General features: G+C 41.1%; 1 protein-coding gene across 1 annotated transcript in view; it reads right to left on the minus strand.

Moving 5' to 3' along the window:
* Nucleotides 1–4,700: 4,700 nt before the first annotated feature.
* Nucleotides 4,701–23,987, minus strand: part of OTUD4 (OTU deubiquitinase 4) — a 38,589-nt gene continuing 19,302 nt past the window's right edge. Inside the window, exons 8-21 of the mRNA XM_090288426.1 lie at nucleotides 22,422–22,479; nucleotides 22,014–22,131; nucleotides 21,860–21,924; nucleotides 19,428–19,522; nucleotides 18,085–18,188; nucleotides 17,794–17,980; nucleotides 14,494–14,656; nucleotides 13,122–13,245; nucleotides 12,777–12,832; nucleotides 12,202–12,282; nucleotides 11,152–11,290; nucleotides 10,327–10,587; nucleotides 8,894–8,934; nucleotides 4,701–7,476 (exon numbers count right to left, since the gene is read on the minus strand). Of these exons, the coding sequence (XP_090144552.1) occupies nucleotides 6,259–7,476; nucleotides 8,894–8,934; nucleotides 10,327–10,587; nucleotides 11,152–11,290; nucleotides 12,202–12,282; nucleotides 12,777–12,832; nucleotides 13,122–13,245; nucleotides 14,494–14,656; nucleotides 17,794–17,980; nucleotides 18,085–18,188; nucleotides 19,428–19,522; nucleotides 21,860–21,924; nucleotides 22,014–22,131; nucleotides 22,422–22,479 (2,710 nt within the window). The 3' untranslated portion in view covers nucleotides 4,701–6,258. The remainder of the gene's footprint in view (nucleotides 7,477–8,893; nucleotides 8,935–10,326; nucleotides 10,588–11,151; nucleotides 11,291–12,201; nucleotides 12,283–12,776; nucleotides 12,833–13,121; nucleotides 13,246–14,493; nucleotides 14,657–17,793; nucleotides 17,981–18,084; nucleotides 18,189–19,427; nucleotides 19,523–21,859; nucleotides 21,925–22,013; nucleotides 22,132–22,421; nucleotides 22,480–23,987) is intronic.

Below are 23,987 nucleotides of genomic sequence, written 5' to 3' on the forward strand. Positions count from 1 at the left end.
TCCACTTAACATATGCATTACTGTGTATTTTGTCTGCTACATCTTGCTCTTGGACTGGTTCCTTGTATGATTTTGGTTTGTGACCTGATGTTCAGTGAGTCTTTATTGGTGAAAATTCTAAGGTGTAGTGTGCCAACCACACTCCCTTTCCTTACCAACCTCATCCTCCCAGCACCTGCTTCCTTAGGAACTTGGTAGGGTAGGCAGTGTGTCCAGCCTGGATGGTTCAGAATTGGGCCAAGACAGTCACAACATGTCCTCTTCCTTATTTTCCTGGTCTCTTGCAGCTAGGCATGGCCACGATGGCCCAGTCCTAGCCGCCAAGTTGAAAGTATCAGTTTCTTGGCGGGTGTTTCTGGAAGCCCTGTTGCTTTCCTAATAAAAGATGTACCTGGTACTGATTCACTTGTGTTGTGCCAGTATGTGATGAGAAGTGCCAAGAATATCACAAGGATGCTAGTCCTAAAGTGACCAGCAGCCACTTCCCTCCTGATCTCTTATGAAAGGCAAATAGATCCCTTTGTTTAAGCTACTTCGTTTTATGTTAAATAACCTTGGCTGCTTGATGGAGGTCTGTCCAAAGGCTTTGTTTGCTTCTACTGGGTGATGCAAACGTCCACTTTTCATCTTAGCTTGCGGATTCCTGGACCTCAAACCTAAACAAATGTGGTAACATTCTCAGTGGGTGTTTGTCTCTTCTCTTTTCCTTTAGGGATCTGGAAACCAGGAGAGGCTTGTCTATGGGAAAAGTTTACTATGATCATGATTGCCCCTTTTACCAGAGTGCTCCTGGCTTTAATGTAAATTTGTTCCAGCTCCCAACCTTGCATATCCCCAAGTCTGTCAACACAGCTCTGCTGAGGCAGCGACCCGCCGTGTCCAGCCAACATTCCCTTCTTGTAGTGCACACCCTTAGTGTGGCTTCATGCGTGTGCCTCTGGTCTCCATTTTTGGTCCCTGACCTGTAAACATACCTTATAAAATTAGAGGATTAACATGCTTTTACCAACTCTGAAGTTAGAAGGTAACTTACAGAAAGCATGCAACAAGTTACACAGGAACAGGTATATTCCCCAGGTAGGTATGTAACATTACTTGGTCTTCTACTCCATCCAAAGGCAGTTAGTCAGAAAGTAATTTACTGCACAGATTTTTTTTTGTAGGGATCAGTCACTTGCCAGTTGTTTCATTGGACTATTGAAAGGCATTAGGCCTTAAGAACCACAGTTAATTTTATTTACACCTTTAATCTTTACAAGATAGTTTTGTGGAAAAAAAAAGTTTTTTTTTCACAAGACTGATTATGTATTTTTAAATGGTTAACTTTGAAGCTCTAATGAATCCCTAGATCAGAAAAGAAATTAACATTTTTAAATCAATGTCTGTAGCTTCACTATTCTGAGTGCAAGATTCACTTTTGGAAGTTTCTTATAAATTCAGCGTCTCTAAAGAGACGCTGGATTTACTTATTTCTTTTGTGATTTATGTATTCTCATACTATTCTCTAGACATGGATCTAAAAGTCAGAGTTAAGTGAAAATATAAAATATTCAAAGTGAAAAGCAGGCCCTTCTAATTACAGAAAACTTCCAGGGAAACCCTGGATGGGACGCGTCTGTGGACCCCAGCCACTTGGTCTCACTGCTCCATCCGACCAGTCCAGGCGACCAGGCTGCAAGGGCCCCACCAGCACCCACGCCCCTCCTGCTCTCCTCCCCACACTGGCTTCTCTACTGACTTACGGGCAGCAGACACTGGCACTCACACGGTGACCAGAAAAACGCTCCTTTCCCCTCCGTTCCTTCTCCATCCAACCCGCCACGGTTCTGTGATATTCACTCGCCGCTTCAACCGGTCTCAAAACACTGGCTTCCGTGACTAACCAACGTGTCGTGTCCATCCTTCCCAGCTCGCTGCCCCTGTTCTTAGATCCCTTTCTGTCACCCACCCACTCACCCTGAACGCAGCCTGTTTCAGGCGCTGCCCCTGGGGACGCCATTCTCCAAGGACCTGTTAGTAAGCAGCTTAATCAAGTACTGACTAGCCACACACTCTTAGTGACTTGGTTCAATGAAGAAATACAGCCTTAAAAAACGTGGGTTTACTTTCATTTTCAAAAACACTTTCAAATGAGTTCCTTTATCTTTCTTCAGAACACAAAAAATAAAAGGGCCATTTAATTTATAAATCACACCCTAGATATTCTATTCACATTTAATTTCATAATTGCTGAAAAATGGCAGAGCACACTAGCTTTAAAACCTCTCAGCTAGGTTCAAATCCAAATTGTACCACTAATAGTGGCATGACCTTAAATTATGTGGCCTATCTCATTATCTTTATAAAGTAGGGAAAAGTACCTACCCCATAGTTTGTAAATCCCACGTGGTTTTTAGTTGCATATACTAGAATTATCTTCTGACTAGATAAAAACCATGGAAACTATCTCTTATTTTTAGAAATTTACTAAGTTCCTCTAAAGATTATATGCTATATTACTTGATTAACACTGGAACCAAAGAATCACAAGCAGAATCAACAGACAAATTTAATATATGCACACAGTTTTATATATAATGCAGCATCACACCATGTAGGGCATTTACTCTTATACATTCAGATATGTTTGAAACACTTCTTAAGGCTACAAAACAGAACATAGAAAAATAAACAGGAATATATTCAACACTTACAAAAAGTGATATGATAAAGATATAAAGTACTATTTCAACACTTCAAAAGATATTTATATATATATAGTTTTTTACAAGTAATATCACAAATGATCACATCTTCACATGCTTTTAAGTATTATCTGTACTCAGTGTAAGGCTATTATCATTTTTCATACTTAAATTTTTTTCTAGCTCTGTAACAATGCAATTATAATCCATTCAAGTAAATTCAACCCCAAAGTTGCTGTTTCCCAGCATTAAGACATGCACCCACCCCTCTTCTAGATTTTCTAAAATTAAGTTCAGGGGGAAAAAAAGTCCCAATCAGTGGGACAGGAAGTGGCGACACTACTAGCAAAACCGTAGTTCTTTGAAACTGACATGCTGGAACTGGGCCATTATTATTAAACAAAAACAATAGCGTTTAGACATTAAATAAGAAGCAAAATATCGTAAACAGAAATAGTGTAGCCAAATATGCATTCTCTTCAGCTACACTAAAATGGACCTTGCTTAGTACCCACAAATGAAAGACTATGGTTCCATCATCTGAAACTGAAGGTAAAATGTTAACGAGACATAAATATTGCGAGTGTCTAAGATGGCTAATGTCTCCTAAACCAGAAGTGGTTAGAAAGGAACTTTATTGCACCAAGTCAATCGTAAGCAAGTTTGCAGTTCACAGGCATTTCAATTCAACCTTGAGTCAAAAAGGAAAGACAATGCAGGAATTTGTAGCGTTTGCATCAACTAAGCTGCATCAGCACTGGGGTTTGGGAAAACCTACCCCTGCCAGCTGAAGGCAGGGCCTAAGCCCAGGTCAGCATGAAAAGGAAGACGAGGTTACCAGGGAACAGGCCGGAAACCACACAGATGCTAACATCCTGCTGCCAGTGAGCACAGGGAGCAAGACGGGAGGATTTATCTGAGGAAGTGAACTTGAAGGACATGTACACAATGCTAAAAGGGACAAAAATCAAGTTTAGCAATAGCCAAAAGAGGTGGCCTTTGGTCATTCTAAACATTTGTTCTTTAAAATGTGTGTGATCCTAAAACAGTGAAGTTCCATAATTTCCAGCTCAAAATACAATTGATTCTCACTTCTAAGTGTTTATTTTTCTCATATAGAAACATTGTATCTCATGTACACTAGCATATGACTCAAGTTAAAATGAAGGACAAAAACTGGCCTGCCCCTAGCTCAACCTCAGCATAAGGCAAAAATCTCCTGAACACACACATTTAAAACAAACCTAAAGAAAAAAACTAAACTGACCTTCATGCAGAAGACTCCTAATTTTAAAACTAATTATCAAAAGTCAGATTTCTCTTATTCCAGAGGTCACTGAGTCAAGTACCATCTGCCAAGTTCTCTTTCAGCCTGTTTCCGTCCTGTCCTGGAGGTCAAACACGGGAAACAGGAAGCGAATCAGCATCTCCTTCGGGAACGAGAGTATTCCGTTACTCCATTGAGGTATGACAGTGACAGTGAAGAAATGAGCAGTATTCTTTCCTATCCAATGTTTCAACATCTCCAGAAAAAACTGAGAAGACCAAATCCCAGTCAATAAAAACAAAATACACTGACAACAGCGATTTCTTTTGGACTCCTGAGTTTAAACTTACATTAAACTTTTAAATCTGGTCATAACATCTAAAGGTGATTTTCATTAAAGATTATGGTGAGCTAACCTTACATTTAAAAAGGCATGAGCTGAAAGTGAAGGACCCACGGGTTCCATTCCGTAACTGCTGATGCGCCCCAGGAACACAGCGGCGCAAGCAGCACCGCCCCAGCTGTCCGAGCTTAGGTGGCAGCGGACTCCTTCCAACGGGTTCTCTCCAGCGTCTCTCTTCTACGCGCCCGCCTCGGTCTTTACAGTCCTTACCTAGCACCATCACAAAATACTATCTTTCAAAGTGCTCTCTAAAATCCTATGTTACAAAACATCTAAACGCTAAATCGCTACTCAAATCAGCAGTTACACAGACATTAGGTAATTAAAACAACACAGAGGTAAAATAACCATTATTACAGTACAGTGGGGAGTCACCGGGCCTAGATGGCATCCCAGACATTCCTGTAAGTTATCAGAGAACCCAGAAAACTTATCTGTTTCAGTTTGTCAAATTCAAGTGAATTGTATTTGCTTTTTAAAGTAATTTGTTTTTTTAAAAAAATCTATTTTGCTAGATATATTATACATTGCATGCAAAGAGAAATTACCACTTATTTGCATAGCACTCAAACTTCCTGATCAAAAGAGAACATAAAAAAGGGTAGATTTTCACACTAGTATGTACAAATGAGAAATACAAGCTACGGTTATCTATACAGTGTAACACAGATGAATGGAAATTGTTGATTCAGAGTCACATCTCCAAAGGAGGACAGAGTGCAACAGGCAAAGGGAACTTCTAGTGAAACACTGCGGAGACCGGAGGAAGCAGGATCCGACTCGTGTTACCCAGAGGGTGACAAGCCGTAAAACGCAAAGCAAAACCACTTTCTAGCAGCATCCTCTGGAAGAGAACTAGAAGTCACAATCATCCTTGTTTTGTACAATAGCTCCAGCTGGGACAAAATGAACATGCAAATGTAAAGTATACACATAACCAACGGTGCAAAGAAAACACAACAGTAACTATAGAAACCTGTCAAGCTAAAAATTTTTAACATTTCTTTTCACAAAATATTTAAATCTGTCAGTGCATTAGTGTTAAAGTGGCATTAAAAAACTTCTGCAGTTTTAACAGATGCAGATTATTCTCAAAATGCATAGCATCTACGTGTCTTTCGAGTAGGCACCATATTTACACCAGTGCTAAGAATTCTTGGTGGAAACAGCCATTTCATTAGATTTCCTATCACTTCTTAAACATCTGTTCTTATATGCGATCTCAAGTTCAACAAATAACAAAATTCAAAAATATACCCTATTAATATTAAAAGAACTATATACAACATTTCTAAGACACAGGTTAATAGGCTGCCTTATGTGTGATATTAGAGAGAAGACATTATTCAAGTTTGACAGATATTGAGATGAAAGGCCTTTGGGTTGGAAGCATTTCAGAAGACAACAGTGTTTTAGCCTAAGAATCGTTTGAGCCAGTTTATGACTAAGGCATTGCGTAATAAAATATACATTTCTATTTGGTGCAATGTTATGTTTTGGAATCTATCATGTGTCAAATGGTATATTTTCTTGTCACTTTAGTAAACACTATAGAACACATGTTTCCAACATTTGAAATTAAACTTATATAAGAAAAAAAACACTAAACCTATATTTATATTAAGCTGTTTATAAAAAATACTTTAACAAACGTGTTTTCTACTTTTTATGGGGACAGTCACCAGATAAATAAACAGATTTTGAAGGAAGAAAAATGGCAATGCCAGGAATTCACCTGCCCCCTTAAACAGCCAAAATCTCTTGTCCAGGATAGGTGGTGAGGGTGAAGGGGGAGAGGAAGAGATAGTTCCAATTTGGGTTTTTATTTTAATGTATTTTTAAAGCCTTTAGAAACACTCCACCTAAGAAAAGGTTTCTGCTCTAACATCCTGCAGTGATAGCCATCAAGAGTGCTGTCCCCGATGGCCATCTCCCATCCCTGACCTCCTCCTGTCCCCCCTATAGGGCCGTCCTCTGCCATTTCGATGGTACTGATAGCCTTCATCTCGGCTTCTGCTGGGCTGCCCTTTCCAGGACTCCTCGCTTCGTGCGTGCTGATAGCCTCCCCTACTAGAATAGCCCCAGTCGCTTTTGAACTTCCTGCCTCCATATGTCTGATTATAGAACTGCTTGGACCTGCCACTTCTCAGGATATTAGAAACCTCGCTCTCATCTTCTGAGCTCTCTTCCTTTGGTCTCTGCAGTCTGCTGTCCACAGCGTTGGCCCCGCTGACCGCATCAGCAGCAGTCTTAGTATCTTTCCCTTTTTCTGGTTTTTCTTTCAGACTTGGAATGGTCCTTTTAGGCTCATCAAGTTCCACAGGCACCGTTTCTCTCTCTCTGTTTAGACTCTGAGCGGGAAGATGAGCCCTCCCCTGTACCACAGGAGGGATGGAAGCTGAGGCCAGATCTGCCTTGGGCGTCTGGGACGAGGGCTCAGCCCGGCCCTGGTGCTCGCTCACACTTGCTTCAGGAAGAGGAGGATGTGTGTCTTCACACCTGGCCTCCTGAAACTCAACTACTGCTGAACCTGAACCACACTGTTTAGACAGATCCAGATTTTCCAGGGGAAGATCCAATTCTCCTTTCTCATCAGGAGGCAGAACAATATTCTGCCTCATTACCGGATTTTCTATGAATCCTTGGAAAGGGTACCCATACCAAACATGAGGAAAGAAAGGAGGTGCAATGGGAACTGGGCCTAAGAATGGATTAGGTCCAAAGGACGGTTGTGGGAACATATTCTTGCCGCTTAATGACTCTTCGTATTCAGCATGAAGAAGATGCCCAGAGTTTTCAGATTCAAGATCAGCCTGGTAAGACAACTGTCCATGACTTTCAGACACCTGAGATGGAGGGATAACCAGAGGTGAAGAAAACGTCGGCGGTCCAATCTCTGCCTGTGGCATCTGACCGTTAACACTGGCCTCAGTCTGCATAGGAAAGTGTGCATCGGTACAGGTACAATCACTTTCATTCTGAGCAGAAGGAGCTTCTTGGAACCAAGGATTTTGAGGATACACAGGGACAGGGACCTTTGGGTACATCCTGCAGGCTGCCAGGTAGGCCTGGTGCAGAGGATACAGGTAAGAATGTGGGGCCCACATAGGACAACTATATGCCTACAAGAGAGAAAAAAGTTACAATAAACAAAAAGGGAGTTAAAAAATGGAGTTTAGAGTGGGTTCAAGATAAATTTCTTACGCCTGCAAAGAGCATATAATCTGCAGTCCAAATACTGTATCACTGGGAGACTCAACATGAAAAGGAATCACAAAATGTCACTGCTCTAAAACTCCATTCCTTGTTCTATCCTGAAACCAACCCAAAGTCCCATACAGAGGTTGACAGACAACACAATGAACCCACCCACAGATTATCATGACCATTAAGTCCACCCATTGGATATAACTGCATGGAAATAACTGTGGGTGATACAGATTTCAAAAACCACCACCAGCAAGCACCTGATCCTCCAGACTGCAGGATCTCAATCACTGGCTCTTTAGCTTGACCCACATCTGTGTTCTGGCTCTACCACTGGCCCTTTGTGTGACCCCCAAGCCAACTCGTTAACTGGTCTGGGAGGCCTGGTCTATCAGAAAAATGCTGGTAGAGGAGTAAATGACCCCCACAGTTAGGACTCCCAGTTCCAGGAGACCCCAGAGCACTGTACAAAGATAAAATTCAGACTCCTAATCAGACAAAGGTAATACTGAAAATGAAGTATGCCAGACTCTTTCCCTACAAAGGATCAGGAAAAGCCCAAAGCACACACACAGATTTACCAACTAATTGGCTAGTTTAGCTAAAGTCAACATTAACTAGGTAAATATAAAACTGGGCAATGAAACGCAGCAGGTGGTGAAATTAACCAAGTCTCCTTCTATGAACTGGTCAGTAGCCTACCATAGGGCACTTCATTTCACATTTTTTAACAGTCTAGGACCCACAAAAACTAATCCGAGACAGGAGAGAACACAGCAATGATAAGAACATGGTGCACTCCAGCCTCTCTAAGACAAGATACTTTTTGTCTGACCACTTCCCAAAGGATACCTCTGCTCCACTAGTGAACACCCTGCCTTCCACGGGAGTACCTTCCCTTGGCGTTCCTTTGATCCTTTCAGCAATGGAGGCAGCTGGAAGAATGCTATCCCCTTCCATAAATGAAAAAAAGCTAGGCTCAGGTACATGAAATGAGTTGTCCAGGGCTATAGAGCTCAAAAGTGATGGAGCAGAACTTCAAACCCAGACGGCTCACTTATCTTTAGCAAGGGCATTGCCACCAGGCCGCCCAGGGGCAGAGCTGTCTTCTGAATGTACTTACAGGGTGAAATCAGACTATTAAGGAAAAGCAGCAAAAACCTGGAGCCTCAACCACCACCAAAAAGAAACATACTACCCAGTACTGAAAATGCTAGTGCTTAAAATACTGAGATTTAGTAAACCATGGGTTATTTACTGACAGGATAATTCATAGTAATAATTTAATACTGTTAACTTAAAAATAACTTTAAAATGATAAAATATAAATACCTTCACACCAAGATTAAAGAAGAATCGGAGGATGTTCTTATCTGAAAATTAAATAACATAATAATCACTCACTAAAATTATACATTCAAAAGCTTTTTTTCATAATTCTCACATATGTAGTTCTAAAGACCATTTTACCTACTAGAACTGTTTTCTCTAGCCTAGGATATAAAATGTGGATTGAAAACTGTAATATAATCTAAACCAGGCTCTGTTTCTATAGAGTAATTAATTCCAAGTTCAAAATGCTTTGTCTAGGCCAACATCTAAATGCCAAAAATTCCTTAAATTGAGATTTTTTAATCTGATTTAAATTAAACCTGTGTGAGGGAAACACAGGTGTTCACTGTATTTCTTTTTCAGCTTCTCTGTGGGGTTTTAAATATGATGAAATAAAACTGTTGGGATTAAGGGTAAAATCAACATAACCCTACCTCGTTAGTAAGACTCATAGGGTAATAGCAGCTAAGGTATTCATCTGACATTGAACTAGTTACCCAGACTCGAACATCAAGCTACTGACTAAAAAAATTACCCACAAAAATCCAGGTAAAGAGCATATAGAATATCATTGCATTACTTTGCCTACAAACAGGAAATTTTGCAACTAAAATTTCTTTAAAGGGGTCAGATGCAGCAGTAAAAAAGACACTCTTACATTTTGCAACAGCATGGATGGACTTGAAGAAAATTATGCTGAATGAATTTAAACCAATCAGTGAAAAAAATACATAATCTCATAGGTGGAATCTGATGAACACAATAAACTAACAAATAAGATAGTAACAGAAGCTTGTATACATAAAACACAGTGACAGATGCCGGAAAGGAGGGTAGGGGCTATGGGGACAGGATGAGAGATGGTGAAAGGGTTAGCCAAAGATTTATGCACAACTCACGGACAGGATGGGGATTAGCTTGGGATGGGAGAGGTGGGGTTGGCGGGGGGCGGGGGGGGGGAGAGAAAGGGGAAACAACTGTAACAGCATAAACAATATAAATAAGGAAGGGAGGGAGGGAGGGAGGAAAAGTTTAAAAAGAATTCTTTTAAAAAGATTGTTGCATGTAGTACTATGACAGCTATCATGTATTATATGCAGGCCTTGTAATTTTTTCATCAAGCAGTATAAGCAGTGATGAGAAAACTCAATAAATGTTTGGTTATCTGGTTATTAACATTATTAAGATTCAATTCAAAATGGTTTCTGGCTGTTTTTTGAAAATAACAGGGGGGAAGGGGCAGGGCACAGCTACCCAACATACAAAAACATGCCCAGCCCGACAGGCCGGGACAGAGACAGCCACGCCTCCGCCGCCCTGGCCCAGCCCGCCCTTCGGCTCACGCGGCAACACGACCGCTGGCCTCTGCTTCATTTCTCAGTGAACCCCTCTCAGTACCTGCAGATGCTTCGATCTGAACGTGGAGGGCTCACCTTTAGGCAGGTCCTCCCCACTGTGACAGAGGGAGTACGGTGGTGCGACGGCCCGCTCTCCCTTCTCGTTGCAAGGAAACCCGGGGTAGAGCGGGTCTTGGTAAAGGCTCAGCGTCTGCGGCAAAGGCATCAGGGGCTGGTTAACTGCCTGTATCGACACAGGGACTGGAGAGGGAGTCAGGTGAGCTTGGGACACAGCAGCGTCCGGGCCCGAGGTCAGAGTCTGCGTCACTGGTAACACAGGGATCGGAGCAGGGACACCTACAAGAGAAGGGAGGGAATCAAGAGCTGTGAAATGGTAAGAGTAACTCTCTACAAACCTAAGTTTACATTAAGCAAAAAAAGACGGACCGCTGCGCAAATGCTGCCGCTGTGAGAAAGCTATGCACTTAAGTAATATGAAGAGACCTTTTATATGAGTCAAGGCCCCTCCCTGGACACACAGGAGGAGACGAGCCCAGGAAACAAGCTTCACATTGGTCACACAGCAGCCGCGCTCACAAGCACACGCAGACGGGGCCTGGCCAGGGCTCGGTGGGGTCAAGAGCCGATCCCCAGGGAATGCAACTGCGCTGTCAGTGCTGAGCAGCAGAGCAAGCAGCGGGGACAACCCACTCACACCCCTGCCCCCCGGTGCTGAGGGTACACCTGAAACGAATGCCAGACAAACGCCCCCGCCCCCCTGGAAGCAGAGCAGAGCAGGGGATCCCCAAAGCTCTGTGAGGCTCCACACACCGAACTCCACCCTGAAGTCACGCTTTCCCTCGAGAATTTGAAGTCTCTGACTGGGAAGGCCTGTGTGGGATTTTTAAGTTCTTATCTAACCTGTTGGTCCAAAAGATGTAGGTTCACTTGGCCAGGCTGGCACAGTGGCTGGTAAAGAAGGCACCGCAGGAGTCAGATGCACCTCTGGAGGGACCAGGAGAGGAGCTGGGCTCAACAAAGACACTCGTTCTGGGGGCTTCTTCGGGGGGGTGGGGGGTGGAAAAAGGTAAGAGTTCATTTTAACCACCAAATGACCCGGGAGGCACCTGCCTTTCATACAACTGCAGTTCTATATAAATGGTTTTTCTGGTCTCAGAAATGAAAGGAAAAAGCATAATAGCTAAAAACCCCACACAAATTTGATCCTAACCAGGGACTGCCTGCCAAAAGTCACAGAAGTCACTGACAGTCAGAAACAAACTCAAAAGCAACCTGAACCCAGTGCTTTTAAGGCCAGGCAGCGCCACAAACTCATCAGTTACGTAGAGGAGCCCCTCACACAAAGACATGTCACAGAAGTATATGCTTTCTGACTGATGGAAAGGATGTTAACTGAAAGGCAAGGACTAAGACCTTTCTCTACTCCTGTGTTAGATCTAGAATCAAAACGTCTGCTGGAACTCAGGTTCCTTCACTATTAAATTTAGAACTTGGTGGTATTGTTCTTTGAATGTATTTTTTTCTAATTTCTTCATTACAGTCTAATCATTATATTCCCTACCTTTTATGAAATAATTTTCAAGAATGCAAATAACTCAAAAGTTTTGAAATAAAGTAGAAATTCTTAATCTCTCTTCAAAAATCTAATTTTCAAGCCACCCCATCACAAAGGTAACTAAAACAAGGTACCAAATAAAAACTTATTCAAAAACCAATTCAGAAGAATGACTTCTATGTCCAAAAAAATGATAAATATAAAAATAACACCCCATAAAAACAGAATATTCCAAACGAATATAAAAATCATAACTGTATCCAAATTATGATGCTAAAATATATCCTCCCATTTCCTAATAGACATTTTGTTTTGTTTTTAAATGATCACATAATAAAGCTACAAAGCCCGGACAGAACCAACCTCATTTCAGACGCAATGATGTATGTACTCACTTGTTCTGCAGGAGGCGGGCACTCTAGTTTCTTTGACTTTGATGGTGATGAAATTCTTGCACATTTATCATCATTAATACTCTTTGGAAGCAAAAAAAAAAAAAAAAAGTATAATTTTGTATTTCAAAGACCCAAGTTCGAGGATCATGATGGCTGCCTTTATAGTTCACCCTACCTGCACCTGACTGAACCCTCTCACCTGCCTGCAACAGATAGGCAACTCTGCCAGCACATCTTCACGCTATCAAATCACTGCAGCATTTTTCCTGGGGCCATGTTTCAAAGAGCACCCTCTTCCTTTAAAAGGCTCAATCTACTATACAGTACTGGGAAGTAAAAGCTGCTGCCACCAATTCAGACGGGTCATCATAACGCACCCTGGAGGAAACGGTTACAATCTGTGAGGGAATTCTCAAGTACGATGATCATTTCCCCATTTTTCTCTCTCCTTTTTTACTTCCCCAACAGTTATAACATGATGAAGTCATCAACATCTTCCCTTTCCCCTTCCTCCTGCTTCATCGGCACAGTGTTAAGGAAAAAGACAAGATGCCGCTAGTGTTCATAAGGTTTACCTCCGATGTGCTTGGCCCAGGCTTTTTATCCAGGTGAGTATGTCCATGGCTGGAGTCTGTGACAGATCAAGGTAAAAAAGACAGCCATCAGCCACTAGTCAGGTTTGATGACAGAATAAGAAAGTATAAAGACAGGGAAAGCCAAAAGCACTATTTGAATCGTGTTTAGTGAGTGAAAAATAGTTTTCAGGAGAACACTGAACGTGAGCTTTAGCATGAGTCAGTTTCTTTGCATCGGTGAAATGTGTGACATTCAACTGCTTCATGATTTTAAAAGGGTTCTTTTCCCAATGGAAACCAGACACAGATCTCTAGCATCTGCCTTCCGATGATGCAGTAACGTACCTTTATCTTTCCGTTCTTCAGCATCCATTCTCCGGCGGCTTCCTTTCCTATCACTCACGTGTGACGATTTCCTCTGGACACCTGGGTTGCTACCCTGAGAAGGTGACTGACTGACTGATGAGCTCTTCAAATGAACAAAACCCAACACTTTGTGTTAAAGACCTGCCCATAATTATACTTTTCGTGCATCTAAGTCTCAAATTCATAGCCCTGTATCTTTATACTCCAAAACCTGAAAAAACAGGACCTACAGTTTATATTTAATCATATACACTACAGTTATAGGCTTAGTAATAACTATTAGGCAATCAGACCTTTGGCCCAAATTACTAGTAACACTTCTTCAGAGCCCGATTTCAGAAAGCCACTCTGACCTAACTTTCACCTTGCAACTTACTCTACATTCTTCGCCCAAAGAATTGCAAGCACCCTTCATAACCAACTTTAAAAACCAGCCACTGCAGAGCCACAGTCCTTTGTGTGAAAAGCACCCAAGTGCAAGTTCACAGATACAGTGCACTAGGACTGTTATCACTAAGGTGCTACTGCCTGTCAGCTCATCAGGCAAGCTCTGCATGAGATCTCACCTCCTAACTGATGTAACAAAGGGGCAGGGATAAGTTGGGTTTTTTAGATAAATTTCCCTTGAAGGTCAGTAAATACTACACAGAACTGAGAACAGGATTATGTCACGTCTAGAAGACATGATCCAACTGGCCTAAAAGTGATGAGATGGCCCTGGCCAGGTGGCTCAGTTGGCTGGAGCATTGTCCCATTTGCCAAAAGGCTGTGGGTTCAATTCCTAGTCAGGGCACATACCTACGTTTCAGGTGCATTTATTTTATTTTTAGAGAGAGGGGAGGGAGAAAGAGAGGGAGAGAAACATCAATATGTGGTTGCCTCTTGTGCACCCCCAACAGGGGACCTGGTCCACAACCTAGGCATGTGGCCTGACTGGGAATCAAGCCTGCGACCTTCTGGTCCACAGGCCGGCACTCAATCCACTGAGCCACACCTGCCAGGGCATGCATGTAACTTTTAACTTCCCCCAAACTCAGTTATGTGCATCCCTCGGTATCCATAGGGGATTCATTCCAGAACTTCAAAGAGATAACAAAATCCATGGATGCTCAAGTCGCTTATGTAACATGATGTAGAAGAATACACAGTCAGCCCTCCGCATCTGCAGATTTGGCAGTTAGTTGAACCTGAAGATGTGAAACCCGAGGATTTGGAAGGCTGACTATATTTTATTGAAAAAATATCTGCATATAAGTGGACCCACACAATTCAAACCTGTGTTGTTCAAAGGTTAACTGTATATTAAAGAGATTTCTGAACAATAACTTCCAGCATCTCTTCTTATACATACGGAAAGGGCTGGGAAAGCCTGTTCATCCCGGTTTTGAATCTCATAAAGTGTTCGAGACTCCTCTATAGCTTGCTTCTCTCTGAGCTCCTCTGGGGAGAGGCCAAAATAGTTAGATTCTCGACCGGCGTGATCAAAGTCCTCAGCTCTCTCACGATCAGATTTTCTGTCAAATAAAACATTCTTGTCACAAGGAAGAAGACAACTGTATTGAATACATACAATAAAACAAAACTCCTGTTTTGCCAATAAAATATTTGATTAACTACATCATAACACTACAGAACTTCGGGCGCCATGACTAATAAATGTCCAGCAAACGAAATCACCTGTAGCAGCATACCTGCGACATTATAGAGTCAGGAAGACAAGTTTATAATGGGGGGCAGGGCAGTGGTACAGAAATACCTGAGGTCTGTTTTCTTTCCCTTTCCATCAGAACAGAAATGTAAGTACTGTATATATTTCTTTGCTCCACATTCTAAGACTTTCATAAGAATTCACTTTCAAAAGAAAGGGAAAGTTATTAGTTTAGGTCTGAAAAGCATTCTCATTTTCTGTTCCAAGTAAAGGGTGACATTCAAAGGGGACACCAAGACCCTCCAGCTTTTTAATGACACCCGAGAGATGGAAAGTTAAAAGGAATAAATATTAAAATGTGCCAGGCGAGATACTAACTGCACAGATAAGACTACTGTCATCTCAATTTAATTCTGGTCAAAGAAGGATGACAAAAAGTTCATGAATAGGTGAGTATCCTATAGCATAACTTTAATGTTTTTGTATGACGTGTAACAATCACAGGCAATCTGAATACTATCTCTACAGTGTCTTAGTTTCACAGCAGTGGGAAATGAAAAGTCACCCTAAAGGAAAAATATGTTGTCACAATATGAAGATATAACCTTCCTGAAAAGAGTGGGGAGGACACAATGATACCATGTTGTTTTTTTTTTAAATATTCAAAATAATGAAGAGCACCTTAAGGTCCTCTGACAGTCCCACTTAAAATCACACCTCAAGTCCCCCAGGGCAGAGGCCCACCCCAAGGTCATTGAGGAAAACAGCAGCAGGGCACACTGGACCCTCATTATCTTAGGCCCGTCCTTCTCAGGCCCCGGAGGGGAAGACTCAGCAAATGCTGGGGCCCAAGCTGACGCCACCCAAGGCCACACCCACCCGATGACCCCTAACCACTCATCGCACCTCCGTCCGCACCACACGGAGGACCAACCCTTCCCACTGGCACCTCGCTGCAGGAGAGACTGCGACCACATTGCTATCATTTTCAGCACTCACATCGTGAAACCACACACGGCATTCTTGCTTGGTTTTTACTGTATCTTGTTTTCTTTTTTCCAAAAAAATGACAATATCAATGAGAAGAAATGAAGGGTCTCATGCCCAACATTACACTGCTTTTACTCTATAACAAGTCAAAGCTGAGGTGTTAAATATTAGAAAGGTAAACTCTAAAGGGCTTAAATCTAGTGGATTTTGTTAACTATAAAATTCTAAACTTTGACTTAATTTTTAAAAACTCTTACCTTAAATATTTGATTAGCAGCAGTCTCTAAATTTGTTTTAATATTCAAGTAAAATCCACTCTTATGCTAACAGTGAAGAAGGCAAATACAACTAGGTTCCTATGTCATCAGTCACAATGTCAAAAATGCTCTAACGTTTTGGGTCTATGCACTACTCACTGCCTTCTGCCACCAAGTGTTTTCATATACGAAGTAATAAAAACAGCTAACGCACAAAAAAGAAAACGATCCTAACGCGACAGAGACATTTCACATCTGTCTGATCGTTCTACCAATTCCTAGGAGACTGGATACAACAGCAGAAACACACTGAATATAAATTCAGTTTGTGGTAAACAAAAGTATATTTAAATTAGCCAATTAGTAGCCTACGTGTATTTTCTTTTTTAATGAATAACACACTGAAAGTGCCCTTGTGTTCCGGGGGGGAAATGCTTCTTCTCTAGTCTATACTTCATATTTTTAGTTTTCCAAAGCTAATATTCAAAATAAGGACCTCTTTGGTACTCTGTCTACATTGAGCAAGATGCCACGAGATGCTACTGGAATCTGGTCAATGTCTGAACAGCACACTTCAGCCATGAGTAGTAGATGAATGACACAAATTCTGTCTGTTGGGAGAGGTCCCCCACCATGGGCCTCCACTGTTCCTGCACACAAAGGACTGCGGGTAACAGAAGCAGGAGAGAGGCATGGGACAGATTCTGCCTGCCCTAGAACCTTCATAGAGCACGGCCCGACTGACAACCTGAGATCAGACTTCTAGCCTCCAGAACCTCAACAGGATAAATTCGTTGTTTTAGGCCACCCAGTTTGTGGTACCTGCTACAACTCCAGTAAACTAATGCAGTATTGGTAACAGTCAGCCTAAGAACCTGTAAGTATCTTGAAGATATTATGTTACATAAATAATCTTTAATGTACAAAGTGTTAAGTACATGACAAATGTTAAGAAAGGGAAATTCTCAAATGCTAGAAATAAAGGAAGTAAAGACCAGATCTTGGCAAGCTAATGCTACAGCTGTTCGAACACCTGCAGAGAGAAAGGCACTGGTCACAGTGACCTTGGAGGGCTCCAGCACCCACAGGAGACATGGCCGATTTGAAGGACAAGGACAGCCTCAACTTCAGATACACCCTCTCAAATAAAGCTCCTACATACGAAGGGCTTTAAACTACTTCATGGAACGGCACATTAGGGGAAAAAATAAAATCCGTAGCACAAATTATGACCTGAAGTTCTTCTGTGTCTGGATATTCAGTCAAAATGCTGATATTCGTGATCACATGAACCTAAAACTTGTAGCTCCACTCAATGTTAGACACATTAATAATATAAGCACCATAAACTCAGAACAAAGTAAGGCAACCATCTGGGCTAACCTTAGTTCCTATATAAAGGAAAACATCCTCACCCTCCAAGGAATTAGAAATGCAATCTAAACTTCAGTATTTAACATACTCTACTGTCTAACAAGCTACCAGAAAACTATTAAGTGCCAGCATGAGATTTGGCTAGAATAAGATCTCCCAAACCATTCGAAAAAAACTTACTCAAAAGTAACGATGACTACCCTACGAAGTTACTTTGATTTGTTTAAAGAGAACTATGAAGAACTGAAGTCCTCACATAGTATTTTAATAGTATTTTATCAACAATGCTTTTAATATTATTCTGTAACTATGAGCACGTGACGTGGCAAGTAAAAGAAATGCGTCTCCCTTGACGTTGAGTCCTTGCTTTCGGGACGGTTACCTTCCGATCTGTGAGGGTGTCCTGCTAAGATTCCTGTGCTCGCTGGAGGGCTTCTGCGATGGGGGCCCCACGGAATGGCCAGCGAATGTGTGCACTCTCACCCCCGAAGGGTGCTGCAGGCGAGGAGGTAGCGCTGACGGGGCTTTCACGGGCTTGCTGGGGTTCTTTGGCCCTCTGTAATCTGCATCTATGACAAGAAGCCAAAGACACCTCATACTTTTCCTATGATGAACAACCCCATGTATCATCACCCTGCCGCCCCCCCAAAAGAATAACTTGATGTGCTCCTACCAGAATGGAAATTTTGTCCAGAAGGGGAAGGTTTTTTCATCTTCTTCCCTGACACTGTGTTCCAGCTTTCTGAGGGAGGCGGTTTGAGGTTCTTCGGCGAGTGTCTTCAAGAGGAGAGAAAAGACTTGTAATCATACTTAAGTCTTCAGGATAACAATTTTATCTGCAACTTATGTAAGAATTTCCAGTTTTAATTCTTATATTAAAAACAAATTAAAGCCCTGGCTTCTGTGGCTCAGTGGACTGAGCATTGGCCTGCGAACCAAGTGTCACCGGTTCAATTCCCAGTCAGGGGACATGACCAGGTTACACGTCAGGTCCCCAGTTGGGGGCGCGAGTGAGAGGCAACCACACAGTGATGTTTCTCTCCCTCTCTTTCTCCTTTCCCCTCTCTCTAAAAATAAATAAATAAACAAACAAATAAATTATTTTTAAAAAGTTAAAGTACAAAAAAAACCATTTAGTGATCTAGATGTAATTCTAATCAAAGAAGATAACATAAATCATTATTTTCTAACCTAAAGAAACAGAAGACCAAAAGGCCTTAAATCACAATCCAAGCAAAATATTAAAGGGATGATTACTATTTGTTAGATGTGATGATGGTGCTGTCATTCAAGTGAGGGAAGGGAGGGGTCCATACTGTGCTAGAGACTCAAAACCCTGTACCTGTCTATGAGAAGAAGTGTAATGCCTAGAATTTTTTGAAATATTCCAATTCCACTTCCATTTTTAAAAAGGGTTAGGGAGAACAGATTCGAAAAGACTGCTAAATGCAGTTAACTGCCAAGTCAGGGTAACGGTATGTTGGGGCTCACTGCACTATGCTCCTTGTATATGACTGAAATTTTCCATAGTAAAGTGCAGGTGTGACTTACTAACTACTTTTATCTCTAACACGGGCAGCAGCAACTGAAACAGAGGTGCTCTAAAGTAACGGTGTAAGTCAACCATAAAATTTGACTCCATCTGACATTTACTTAAAACTAACTCCATGTAACGCAGCACGGAGTGAAGTCAGAAATGAGTGTGCTCCTCACTCTCCGAAGCTCCCATTTATAGTCATGGAACAGTCAGCTTCCCAAACTGCCAGTATGAAGAAGGGTGCGTTTTCCACAGTAACCGGGTTTTGTTTTCTTTTTTTAAATTTAAAGTGTCATCATGTAAAACACTGAATTTGAATTCAAACTATTTTTCAAAAGATTCAAACAACAAATATATTTCCTGCACACAGACAGCACCTTTAATTGAACTACAGATACAGAGCCACTTAGAAATGCTTGTGACTACATGAGGGTAAGTAGAAAAGGCAGTAAATGCCTTAGTTGAAGAGCAGTACGTACTTCTTTCCAGCTTCTTCAACCGAAAGTGGTCCGTTCTCAGAGTGAACCCCTTGATGGTCTGCATTAGAAAATCTCCCATTGTGATCCAACTTAACCTGTTGAATAATTCCAGAAAGATCAGTCACCTGCTTCCTTGCATTAATGATCCTTTTTAAATTTTATTTTGTTTCCAATTAAAGAGAATAAAGTGTATATTGCTAAACACAAAACTAATTTCAAAGGGGTATACATATATAGCTCTCTCTCTAACCTCCCAGACTTATGTACCTCTACCCAAAATACTTTTGTTTATCCTTCCAAAATTGTTCTAAATTATTTTTCTAAATAGTTCAAGAAGTAGGAGCACAATCTATTAAAGCTCCAAACAAGAGAGGCATCTCATCCTGGTCCTAACGTCAAGGTTGTGGCACGACACATGCCAGGACTCCAGGCCTGGCGTTTCTATTCACCAGCAGTATGACCTTGGGCAAGTTACTTCTCATACTTCAGTGTCTTCATATGTAAAATAAGGCTAATAATAGTACCAGAGTCATAAGACTCATGAAGATGGAATAAGGTATGTATCATATATATGAAGGGCACAAGAATAACTATTATAATCATGTTCACCCCAGTTTTCCAGTATTTAAAATGTGTAACTGTGACCTTTCTTCTCCATAAAAATAGATCCAGTATCTGTTCTCCAGCACACAACTGGCATTTTCCAAGAGCAACTCATACGCCCTGAGGCTCTTTCTGCGTCAAACACCACACACTGAGCAGGGCCCTGCCTGACTGCACCGGGAGCACCGGGGGCACCGGGACCCCCCCCCCCCGGGACCCCGCCCCAGGACCCCGTGCAGCGGGGCGCTGAGTGTCCTCCTCCTTTTATTAGCAGATGCAAGTCCTCAGTCATGAAAGGACACTGTGCCTTCCTCTCTTCAAGAGTTTAACAATAACAAAGAGTTTTCTAAAGCTGATTTTTATCAGAAGTTTAAACTCTATCTTACATGCTTACTGGAGTAAACAAGTCATCTTTGAGTCCTAGCAGTTTCCACTGTAAAACTGCAATTAAATTTTATCCAAGTCAAATAGTCAAGTAGTAGAATTACAAACGAAATACCCCAAAAGGGAAAAAATTAAAGCTACTTTATCAACAGTATCTATTTTACCAGAAGCAAATGCAACCTCAGAGGAAATACGCTTGATTTGCAATAACCAGTAACACCGCTTGAGTGATGCCGCGTAGGTAGGATAAGCAACCTTCTCTCCTCTGTTAAAGGGGCGGGGAAGGAGGGGCGCTCTGCACCCTGGTTTTACTCTTCTTTTGTTCCCTTCCAAGCTGTCCAAAAATTCCACAGTTCTGTTCTATAATTAGAGCAAGTTTCTGCCAATCCTGTAGGGAAACCTAAATGAATCACACCCTCCTCTTCCTCTTTTTCCTTTCCTTCCACATACCTCAGAATCAGAATCATTAAAAGTTCTCCAAAGCACACAAATACAATCCTAGTCAATCAGACACTGTCTACAAACCGCTCTTTCACGAAGGAAATGAGTGTTTCCCCCACAAGTCAAGAAGAAATGTTTGTCAATGCCTATTTTAAGGTAGTTTTTAAAAGGTAACACTTTTTGATGAAAATTATCTTCCAACTTATTTTTGTGTATGTGGATCGTTTTTATTTTGGAAATAGTAGCATTTTTGTCACAAACAAAGAACAGAAAAGGGACTTGGGAAGTAACCTTACCCAGAGTTTCTCTAGCCTCAGCATTTCTACACTTTGGCCCCGATCACTCTTTGCTGTGTGTGTTTGGGGGCCGGGGTTCCTGCACACTGTCACGTATTTGGCAGCATCCCTGGCCTCCACCACTAGATGTGAGCAGCACCCTCTCAGTTGTGGAACAAAAAAATATGGGCAGACATTGCTAAGCAGAGGGAGAAGGGGTGCAAAACCACTCCAGGTCAAGATCTAACCCAGCTTGCCCCTTTAATAATCAGCTACTTAAGTCCAGAGCAGGAGCTTACTCAAAGTAAACAGTGAAACTCCTCTATTGTCCACTTTCCTTTCTTAATCCAACAGAAAAAAAACATCATGTAGCTCTTGATTTTCTAGGATGACTTTTATAAACAAAGTAAATTGACCTATAATGTCAAGCTTGAACCAGTTATAAATTATTTGCCAATGTAATGAAATTATCAAAAAATTTATAATGTTACTGTTACTCCTTTGAAGCAACTAACATAAAAGATTGTTTTTAAAGATTACCTGATGGGAGGCAATGGTTTTACAATTTTGGTAATGTATTCAAATGAGTCAAAATACTAAGTATTTAAAACTATTAAAATGTATTGTGAAATTCCAAATTAACAACATATTCAAACTTGATCTGTTCTCAGTTCCTATAATAATAAATAATATCTCAAGTGAAATCTATTCTTGTCTGTAATCACTTACCTGGCACTTCTCTCCCACTTCATACTGTAAACCAGCAGCAAGGGAATAGTCACGTTTCTGTTGAGCTGTAAACAATATCAGTATTTCAAGTTGATTTAATTATTTTCCAGTGCCACAAAGTAAATTTATGAAAAATGTAGATTCTGAAACTCACCTTGTTTAGACTTCAGCCAAATTTCATATTCCACATTTCTATAAACTGCTGGGCTGAGTGACTTAAGAACCTTTCTAGACAGAGGAAGGCTTGGAGAGGTCCCGTTATTTCTCAGGTGCTAAACAAACAAAGTCAGGAGGTCCAATCAACACAAACATGCTTATAAAACATTTTTTTGAGATATATATAAGAATAATAAAATGAAAGAAGAAAACTTCAACAATTCAGCAACTGCTGAAAAATTTCTTACAAGCAGATGCTCCTTGAACTCTACTGAAAATGAACCAGGAAAAATAAAGTAAGTATTAAAAAATAAACAAAAAATGTAACAGAAAAGAGAAAAAAATTAAGACTATAATTTCATAAGATCTTATATCAAAGGAGTTAAAACTATTAGGAAAAAAATACCTGATTACTTGACAAAGCTTTAAATCCATTTACATCATTAGCAGTAGTAGTTTTACTCCTACAAAGGAAAAAGCATAGCTACAATTAGGAGTACAAATATGTTTGCATACAATTAACTTATTCTAACCTCACATAAAATGTCAAAAGTTATGTTCCAAACAGTCAAGGCTACAGCCCGATGAGCCCATACAGGCTTCAGTCGAGCCCGTGAGTGTGCGAGTGCGTGTGACATAAAACATAGGTCAAAGGCGTCTATCAGTAATTCTTACCGGCCCAATCATCAAAAACCAGAAACAAATAAACTTTAATTTGGGTGGATAAAGTAGGAGTTTGTAAAACACTCAATGTAAAAACTTTCCTTTCAATACATAGATGAGAATCCGTGAGTGCTACGGGCTGGGGAGGAGGGGGGAGGAAAACATGGTAGTGTTGAGTCGTAGGCTGAAATAATAAGATGTGGGATGATGGAAGAACTTGTTGAGAGGTCTTTTTGCGTAAAGAATTAAAGGTGATGAGACAGCAAACGATATGGCTATTTAGTATTTCAGGCAGAGGGGACACACAGCAAGTGCAAATACCCTGGCGTAGCCCAGAGGCTACTAGCAAGGTTGCAACAGAGTGATGGCAAGTAGAAGGGGAGAAGAAGGGAGAAGGCAACTGCATTCTTCTGCCCTGCACTCCTCAATAAGGCCATCTCTAGTCTTCAGGACAATCTCCACGTCTATACCCTTAAATGCAGCAATTGTTAAGACACCCCATGTTTAGAAAAAAGAAAGCACCCATAATTTCCAGTATTTTAGCACTGACCAATGTGAATGCAGAAAGAACCCAGGCACAAGAGTACACAGTATTCCCTCACTTATTGCGGGTATTATGTTCCAGAACCCCCCACAAAATAGAACCTTACATTTATTCTACACTCTTAAACCTACATAACTTTAACAACACACGTATACAGTACCTCAAAACCCAGCAATACAGCGAAAAATCTGCGATAAATAATTAAATATAATATTTTTTAAAGTCTCGCGATACAGTGAGGCCGCGATAAGTAAACCGCGATACAGCAAGGAACTACTTAATGACATCCTTGGTCTTTCCTCCTTACCACCACACTACGCCCATCTATCCATCTATCGTACCATGAATGTGTAACATTCTTCCCTCTTTGAGGCCTTGTCTTCCCCTAAGCCAGATACGACACAAGAAATCTTAACAATACAAAAAGTTAACCAGAAAGGCTCCCATGTTCCAAGTGCTATGATAGTATAGCATAAAAAGAAAAACAGCATTACAACAAGCACACCTTCCCTGGTTAACTTTCTCCCATGCTCAATGATGGGTCTTAATCAGACAGGTGCAGGAGAAAACCATGGAGATTTTCTATCTGTGCAAAGTTAGTCCATTCCAGTATTAACCTTACGATGGCAGAACCAGGTTCTAACCTAGCCGATTCATTTCTTTCTTACAAAGAAATGGTGGTTTATCAAATTTTCCATCAGGATCAGAAAAATTTAATTCAACAAATGCCTGGAATTACAGATTTAAAAAAAGATATAAGTATTT

The sequence above is a fragment of the Furipterus horrens genome, unplaced genomic scaffold (genome assembly GCF_987537825.1).
Source record: "Furipterus horrens unplaced genomic scaffold, mFurHor1.1.pri manual_scaffold_10, whole genome shotgun sequence".
Taxonomy (NCBI): domain Eukaryota; kingdom Metazoa; phylum Chordata; class Mammalia; order Chiroptera; family Furipteridae; genus Furipterus; species Furipterus horrens.